Genomic DNA, 9,569 nt, shown 5'->3' with positions numbered 1-9,569 from the left:
TTTCCTTTTGTTTTTGTTTTGTGGAACCGGGGATTGAACTCAGGCCCTTGCGCTTGCCAGGCAAGCACTTATTCTACTGAGCTATGTCCCTGTCCCCAAATTAAATTTAAAAAACCCACAAAACATAAAAACATGGGGTACATGCTTCCTGGTACCAGAAAATAAAAAGACAGGAATAGGTTGGGGAAGTATTTATAAAGCATATGTCAGGAAAAAAATGCATTTGCAATCTCTGAGGAATCCTCAAAGCTCAATTAAGAAACAATATTTTTTTTAAATGGACATAATAAATGAATTGACACTTTGCCAAAGAAGATTTTTGACTGATAGGTATGACTATGATTTTTATGAATGATGATTTGTGAATTATATGTGAGAAGATGGCCAACACACATAGGAGGACAATACAAATTTACAAATTAGAATCAAAATGAGATATTGCTACATATACACATACTAAAATGGTTATAATAAATAAAATATTGTTTCAGATATTAGCAAACATTTATAACCCTCTTACATTTCCTACATGATAATGTGTGTCTTTTTAAAATGTTGAACACAAACTTTCTATATGACCTAATGATTCTATTCTTAGAAATCAACTCACAAAAGATTTAATTGTATCTCTATTCTAAGTACAAGAATATTCATTACAGCATTATTCATAATAACTTCAACATGAGCCCAAAACAAAATACCAATAGACTGGAGAATGAAGGAATAAAATGTAATAAATGAATACACTACTGATACAAATTAACACAGGATGAACCTCAAAAATGCATTGCTAAGTGAAAGAAATAAAGTACAGAAAAATATTATACATTATATAATTCCACTTAAGTGAAATTTAGAAAAATACATTTTATATTACTAGGAAGCAGAATAATAGAGACCTAGGAGTAGAAGTAGGGATTATTAAGAAAATTTTTGATAATGGAAATGTTCTAAATCTGGACTGTGGTTACAATTGCAGAACTCCAAATTTGTTAAACATCACAAACAATATATGAATTTTATGGTACACAATATACCTAACTAATACTCTTAAGACAATAAAAATAAAAATATTTCCCTTGTTTTTATCTTTGAATATCACACCATGGTTTTAATACATGTTCAAAGGACTTTTGTCTAATAGGATTCAAAAAGGCTACTGATGAGTAACAAAATAAAATTCCATTTTGGCTGGTGTAACTAGTACTATGGTATGACTAGATATGACCACAGTAATTAATAGTCTTAGCACCATAAATTCAAAATCTTGCTTGTTGCCTTGTCTCCCACAGTTCTCCATGTTGGCACTTTTAGCTTTCTCATTTTTAATTATCCTTCCTCAAAACTGGAGTACTTACACCAGTGCCTTCAGACACAAGCCATATCAAATGCTCTGGTATCTAGGAATAGTCTTTTCTTTGCTAATAAGAATATCCTGACTAAATTTGGTTGTCAGGTACCTGAGTCATATATATGTCCTTATCATGTCTCTCATTCTGAGGTATCCTATGTTTATTTAGAAGTAGAACTGTCTTGTATGTTTAACCCACAATCACTATACATGGTTCATTTCTCCACAAATATATTTCAGAAGTCCTAGGAAATGTCTTTTGTCAATTCCACCAGTATCTTTCTTTGGAACTTTTAAGACTTCTAAGTATTTATTTATTTATTTATTTATTTATTTATTTATTGGAGCACAACATATATTTTCAGAGTGAAATAAAAAACTAAATTTTCATCTGCATATTTATTAGCAACCAACTAGCCAACCTATTGCTGCCACAAAGAGAAGAACCTCTGAATTCAATGAAAGAAATAATCTCAGGATCTAGTTTGGGTAGGAGAAAGAGAAAGGAAGAGAGAGAAATGATAAATGATAAAACAGTGCATACACTCCTCCAAGATGTGCGAGTTCTAATCTCTGGAAACTATAAAGGTGATATACATGACAAGAGATAGTTTTCAGGTTTGATTTAAAAAGTTAATATCAGTTTAGCACGAGACTCAACCAGCAGTTGATGTCTTTTAAGATGGAAGGAAACCACAAACCAAGGAACAGAAGCTGCCTCTAGAAGGCAGAAAAAGCAGGAAAGTTAGTAATCTGGAGTGCCTAAAAGGAATGTAGGTCTTCAAACACCATCACATTAGCTCACAAAAAACTATTTTGAACTTCTTCCTCCAGAATTACAAGATGATAAATTTGTGTTAGTTTAAGCCAACAGGATCATAGTGACTTATCATAACAACAACAGGAAACTAATAAGGAATCAAATTGCCAAATGCAGAAAACTAAACCTCAAGAAGGCAAAAAAAAGAGTTGGAAACTGATGGCAGGCAGAGAACACATATTGGTCAACACAATCAGATTTGCACACCAACTGCGAACCTTTATGGAGGTAAATTGGATTCATTAAAAAAATATTCCTCATCTCAGAAGCTAACAGTTATAAAATGTCTTCATGCCTTTTGTAAAATCCAGTAGAAGTTTCCTTTTTTTCTCGGTTTTCTTTTCTTTGTCTTCTTTCATGGTTTCTAATATTTACCAGAACTTTTGTATAAGCAAGCTACATCAGTTTCATTCAGAACAACCACCATCTGTCTCATGTTTTATTCTGTTATTTTCTGGTTCTCATAGTTGCAATGAATCACATTATAAAAATAATGATTTTAAAAATCATTAATTATAACTGCATATTATTTATATTATTATTTAACATAATAGAACAATTAGAAGTCACAGAACATAATCTACAAAGGACTAGTATTCATTATTTACATTCAATAAATACCTATTGCTAAGTCTGTACCCCAATTTTGCCTATTTCTAAGTGGGCTTTTTAAACTGAATGCTGGCCTTACCACACTCTGGCCGAGCTGCTCCCGAAAGAAATAATCCATATTTCTCTTTTGCAGGCTGTCAAGATAATGCTGGAAGCGCGTATATGTGTATGGGTAGCAGTAAGCAAACTGGTAAATATCTTCTTCTTGGTCAAAACAGAATGCAAAGGACATCACGTAATTCTTCCTATGGTCTGGGCATCGATAGTAGTAAACATTTTTAGGTGGCAGCCTTTGCCTGAAATACAAATAAAGAAATTTGGGCATATCAGATAGTAGTTTAAGCTTCAAAAGATAACAAACAAGAATCAATGCCTAGAAACAAAATTATAGCATGAAAGACTCCAGGTGATGGAGGTGGGAGGATGGAGAAACTCTGTTCAAAATTTGGCTCTACCATTTTTTGAACTCTTTAGAAGATCCAAAGCTAAACAAAGACAAAACAGCTTTATATATTTGTTTACCCTGATTTTGAACACTTGTAATATTCCTAGGAATTATGATCTGGTCTTGATGTACAATGGGAAATATGATAAGCAAGTTCTCATTCTTCATAGATTACATATCCTAATAGGAAAATGGTCAATAAAACATTAAAGATGAATAAGCCATGTAGTTATGTGCTCTAAAGCTTCCTTGAAGGGAAATAATGAATGTGACATTAGACATAACTGTGTAAGACCACTCTTTACAGGGAAACCAGGTTTGTATTCCCCTCCTTTTTTCTTTTTCATACAAGAGTAAGTCAAATCTTTTAAAATAAACTACCACATATTGTGAATAGTCAAAGGTCAAAAATGAACATTCAACATTTCTCTAAGTTATTACTATTATTTTTCTACAGAATATTCCATGAGACTAGTTTTCCCCAGAAACACTTGGGATACTGCTGCAAAATATGCTTCATATGACTTGTATTAAGCCAGAACATTCATTTGCCAGTAAGGAACAGAGATTCACACACAAGAAGAAGAAAAGCGTTGTGATCGTAGTTCCCATAACCAATTTGCACCTACCAATTCACAAAGCTACTATACCCACACATGCATCTGGTATCCAAACTTTCCACACCATTCTCCTGAAGAGATTGTCTCTCATTTCTATGTATCTAAATCTTATTAATTCTTAGAAACAATTTCTTCTAAAAGTTTGCCTTTTCAATGATCCAGTATTGACCACTGTAGGCTTCTTAAACTAACACATGTGTGCAAATTTTTTGCTTTCTTATTGACTATTTCATAAGTCTTTGCACTTGGATTGGTTTGACAGATGCTTAAAGCTCTGAATGCATCCAAGTAGTGGTGGCGCTGTGGGCGAAGGATCTAAGGTTTACTTCTAGTTACCTAGCATTTAACTGAGAAGGCAAAGAGCACAGGATACGTGGAGAAAAGTATGAGAATGAAAACACAAGAGGAAGTCAGGAACATAGGAATGATACTGGCTCCAGATAGAATGACCTGAAAACATGGCTAACCAATAGATCCAAAACACTATAACATATTAGTGGTATTTTTTTCAGAATTTTTCTTCTATATTGGTGTCTTTCTGAGGTTGTTTAAATGGTCAGGCTGGGAGATGAGACTTCTGTGGAAGAATAAAAGTTGTATATCATTGATGATTATATATTTGATTAGACTACATTTAACTGAGCACCATAATATTCGATTATATTAACAAAAGAGGATGAAGTGGCGAGTCATGGGATGTACAAGGGGCAAAAATTTGAAAGTGCTGAAGAGGAGGACAAAATGGTAAATATCCAGCATAAGCACAAAGGAATAGCACTTGACATGTAAAATTTCATTGTATTATTAAAGGCTTCTAGGGATCTTCTTAGGACCATCAATACAATCTATTTACTTCCCACTCCAAAGCTACTAAAAATAAAAAAATAAGTGTTAATCTTACAATGTTTACATAGCGTCAAGACAAATCTCCTGGGTATTCATCCTTTTAACTAGATTGCTTCCCTGCACCTTTCCATATCGAACTATCAGTGAGGAGGTGGAGATACATTGGCCTGGAAGGTGCATGGGATATTAGGGGTCACTTCTACAAGTGCAGTGCAGGAGAATAGGGGGTTTCTGAGAGAACAATGGGAGAATTGACTTTCTTCAAGAGAAAAAGGTCTCACTTGTTTAGTTTACACAGTAAATATTTAAGTATCACACACCAAGGATAGTACAGTTAAGGCCAAAGGAAAAAGAACAGTAGACTACAAGAGTGAGGTTATTAATCATGGAGCTGAGGTCCAGAGGAAAATAACAATTATAAAAAGGCTTGGAGAGGAAAGGAAATAGAGGAAAGCTAGAATTAAGGAACAAAACCAATGCAGGAAAGAGGGTATAGTGAGAATATATGGTTCTCTACATCTGCAGTGTGATTGAAGATCAAAACATAAGGCCTGTGGAATAAGCTACCTTAAGGGTTCAAATGTGTATTTAGGAAAAATGCCAGTGAATGTGGCATTGAGACATCCAGCCAGTTGTATCTGCTAGTTGCTTCAGTCTCTGTCTCTCAGGTCTGAGTCCAAGGCTTCTGGTGCTTAAGATGAGTATGTCTTCCTACACATATGGGCCTTCAAGTTATGACATTGTTTTGTTTTTTATTTAATTTAATTTAATTTTATTTTATTTTTGTATTTTAGGGAAGGGTCTACAGGGTGTTCAGGGTCTCACTACTAGATCAGACTTGTAGTGATCTGCCTGTTTACAGCCTCCCAAGAGCTGGGGTTACAAATGCGCAACACCATACCCAGTCTGAATCACTGTCTCAGTGTGCCCCGGGAGTGCGGCCAGCACAGCAGGCCTGGGAATCAAACCCCTGGCCCCTGCTCCTGCTTGTAGGTGTTTTAATCAGCTGAGCTATTTGGCTGACCTTATGAAGCTCTTTTGAATTCTGCATTTACCATTATATCTGTTCAAGGCCCATGCTTAATCATCTTAGTTTTTTCCTCTTCTAGCCAAGTTCAACAACTTAAGTCTAAGAGTTTTGATTTTATACCATCAGGAAAATTTATCTATGACCTACAGCTATCCCAGCTGCTCTCCTGTATGGGTAGAACTGGTTAGCAGACAGAGTTGTAATAATATGCCCTGGGTAATCACTAAGGAAAGCTGAGATCCTGCCTTAGAGCCCAGACTTCTTAAGATTCCACCAAGGATGTAAATATAATTCTACTTGACAATTAGACTGAGTAGCCCACATTCATCAGGACTTTAAAGTAATGCAGAGAGTAAAGCCAAACTGGGTAAAGGAGTCTGGTATTGTGCGGGGATGGGGGTCGAGGGGGACTACTCTGTCATTTGGCTTGAATTTAAATATTTGTTTTATTTTTTCTTGTTTTATTCTCCTTATGTCTCAGGCATTCATTGCATTGTTTTATATACATTATCACAATAATCTTGTAAGCTAGAAACTATTAACATTCCCTTACACAGATTTTGTAAAATTCAAAGCTCAGATAAATTGAAAAAAATCCCTGAGGTTGCAAAGATACTGAGAAGCAGAATCTGTATTAGATGTAGACCAATGTGGTTTCAAAATCTGTGCTTATAATCCTTATGGTACCTTGTCACCTTTCTTTTCCTTATGGTACTCAATGTATAATCTTATCTTCCACTTCAGAAAAATTTGCTCACAGTGCTTTCACCAGTACTCTTTAGCAAAAACAAACAAACAAACAAAAAACATTCAAATAGCTTTCTACCTTTCTACCATCACATTTAAGTTTGATCCACGAGGCTTCTTGTGATCTCTTTCTCCTTCCTCCAACCTGTGCTTTATTCATATTGAATTATTTCTAACTCCCTTACACAACTGTGTGCTATAATTCCACATCTTTGAGCTTGATCTTTCCTCTACCTGGTCTGCTTTCTCTGCCATCCTACCTACTCGGTGAGCTACTACTCATAGATGTGGTATGTGGGTGGTTGTTAACAAAGCTTTATTTAAAACATGATCTAGTTAATCAATGTGCAACAAATATATAAGCAGCTGCCTATCCTTTAACATAACCTTTAACATACTACTTCCTCTCTAAAGCTTTCCCTTCCTATTCATTAGTTTTTCTGTACTTGGAAAAATGAAGTCCGGGGAGATAGCTCAGTGGAATAAGGTCACGAGTTTGATTCCTGGTACAAAAAAATGACAGACCTGTCATCTGGTCTGTATCTTAAACAAAGAGCAACAAAAGTAAATATTTGAATATTCCTTCAAAAATCATGTTAAGTTTCTTGCAGAGGGGAACTGTGTCACCTCTTGCTTCTGTACTGGTGATGATACAGACAGGACTCCAACAGTACTTATTTAGTTTTTAAGAAAACAATTAAAGAAATAAAAAGAAGACTCATACCAGGAGATCAGTTGTGTACATCACAGGAAGGCAGATTTTAGCTCAGTATAAAATATTCAACATTTATCTGAAGGGAAAGTAGAGAGGCTTGCCTTTCAGGAGAGTACAGCATGGCACGGTTTAAGGAACTCCAATAAAGAAACATCCTACACTTCATTTTAGGTTAGACAAAGCAGCCTTCTGATTCTACTTACCTCAGATGGTGTGAGACAATCTAGAGAAACAATATAATAAAGTAATGATAACTATTATAGTGCATCTTATATGTGTGTACACAGCACTGACCATGTGCCAGGTCATTCTAAGTACTGTATAATGTATCAATACCGTTAATCACAGCAAGCTTCTGAAGTTATTCCCATTACTCCAGCAATACAATGAAAAGAAGGTAGAGTTGAGAATCATTTTGAGAAGTAGGATGCCTATGACATCCCAAAAGACCACAGAAAGGAAAGGGTCTAAAACCTCATCTTGCCAGTGACCCAGGAAGATTCCAAGCTCTCACATGTATTCTCTGGGGATACAGAGAATAAAAGCTGACCTATTTCTTGCAACAAGCCATTTTTTACATCCTAATAATGGAAGAGAACTTAGACTTCTATGAGAGAGCACTATATTTTTCATCGTCACATCAAGTTATGTGTGTAGAGTTGTGTTATGCATATGAATACAGACACACAACACATACATGTATAGATGTATGTATTAGATTTTCAAAAAAGTATTTTTGTACCAGTTCAGTTCCTATCTTACTGCATCAATTTAAATATATGGCTTTCCTTGATTGGATTGAGCTCTCTTGGAGGCAGGGACCATAGGGTGGTCACCCCTGATTCTCCAGAAAATAGCATAGATGAGATATTCAAAACTGTTGATAAATTGGAGAAGTGAAAGTATTTGTTAGTAAATTATTTCAACCACACCCATATATACACATTGTCATCTCTCTGTACAAATGTTTGAATACCATAAATATATGATGCTTTCACAAACTTCACTGCCTTTTAAAATATATTAGTGTAGGTGTGGTGGGGCATGCCTAGAATCCCAGCATTCAGGAGTCTGAGGCATGAGGATTGCTGTGAATTCTAGGCAAATCTGGCTACTCAATGAGTTGAAGACCAGCCTATACTACATAGTAAGACCCTGTCTCAAAAAATGTATTCCTTTACCTCTAATTGCCTACCTCATACCTTACTTCATGGTGCATCCCTTTGCAGAGAAGTAAGGCCTGAGTCAAATGATATTTTTCTTTGAAATCTTTGCCAGCAATTCTGAGATAAACTAGTTGCTATAAATACCAATTTTATATCCTTGTGTGTTTCTGATTTGTTTAAAAAATATACAGTATTTAGTACAATGATAAATCCTGAAGAATTCAATGCATTCTTACTCAATGAATAAGTGAATTCATGATATAAAACTGAATAAATGATTGCCTTCTCTTCTACTATCCTCTGTCCTCTCCAAATACATAAGCTTAACTCTTAAAGTATCATTTTGGAGATTACTAGAACACAAGGAAAAAGAGAATCCCAAGACCTACCAGAACACATAGAGCTTTCTAAAAACTAAATAATACAAAACAGTATTGTCTAGATTTCCTTAGGATCCCTTTCACATAGAACCTAATTTCCTCTAAAATGAAGCAGGAAATTTGGGTGTGAATAGGTAAATGCTAACTCTATGGACTTGACAGCAAATACACATTTTCTTTCCAAATTAGCACATAAAGCACCCAACAAGTAATCATTCCTCTCAAGTTGTAAGTCCTAAAGGAAGTACGTAAAACAAGGCATCACAAAGCAAATTAGATACTCTCAAAGGAAGCAACATGTATTAAGTATCTCCTACAATGTTAAGGGTCCTACCTTACCATTAAGCTGTAGTGTACAGTTAAGGGTACACTACTGACTGGCTTATACGTACATATTCTTCCTTCTGCAGCGAAATTGTGCTGCCTGAATTTCATGCAACTGATCCTAAATTTGTAAGATGCCCCAGTCTCCTGTTTCCTCTATTTTATTTAGCTAGGGAGGGAAAGAAAACTAGCATCCATTTCCCAGGTATATTTGGAAATGAGGGGAAAGTGGACACTAGTGAAAACTAGATGCTAGATAAGAACTCATTTCTATTCTCTTCATGAGGACACTTGAGTCTCATGCCAACATATGCTTGACTAGGTATGGCTGGAACAACTGACATCTTCCTGGCTTTAGACAGTGTTATGGTTTGTGTCTAGTTGTCCCCCCCAAAGCCTCATGCAGTCATGGGGTGAGTACTTCTAGAGTTTGTGTTAACTCATGATCCACTGGGATTATGTGTGATCCAAGGCTGGGATTATGGGTCTTAGTACTTCTGGGATTACCCATAG

The 9,569-nt window shown here is 35.4% G+C and overlaps 1 protein-coding gene across 1 annotated transcript in view; it reads right to left on the bottom strand.

Annotated features, from left to right (window-relative positions):
* Agbl4 (ATP/GTP binding protein like 4) overlaps positions 1 to 9,569 on the bottom strand; it is a 1,571,060-nt gene that overhangs the window by 554,308 nt on the left and 1,007,183 nt on the right. Inside the window, exon 5 of the mRNA XM_012516469.1 lies at positions 2,863 to 3,079. Coding sequence (XP_012371923.1) covers positions 2,863 to 3,079 — 217 coding nt within the window. The remainder of the gene's footprint in view (positions 1 to 2,862; positions 3,080 to 9,569) is intronic.

The sequence above is a fragment of the Octodon degus genome, unplaced genomic scaffold (genome assembly GCF_000260255.1).
Source record: "Octodon degus isolate 3935 unplaced genomic scaffold, OctDeg1.0 scaffold00107, whole genome shotgun sequence".
NCBI lineage: Eukaryota > Metazoa > Chordata > Mammalia > Rodentia > Octodontidae > Octodon > Octodon degus.
Note: the sequence above shows the minus strand (reverse complement) of the source record. Positions and strands in the feature narration are given on the sequence as shown.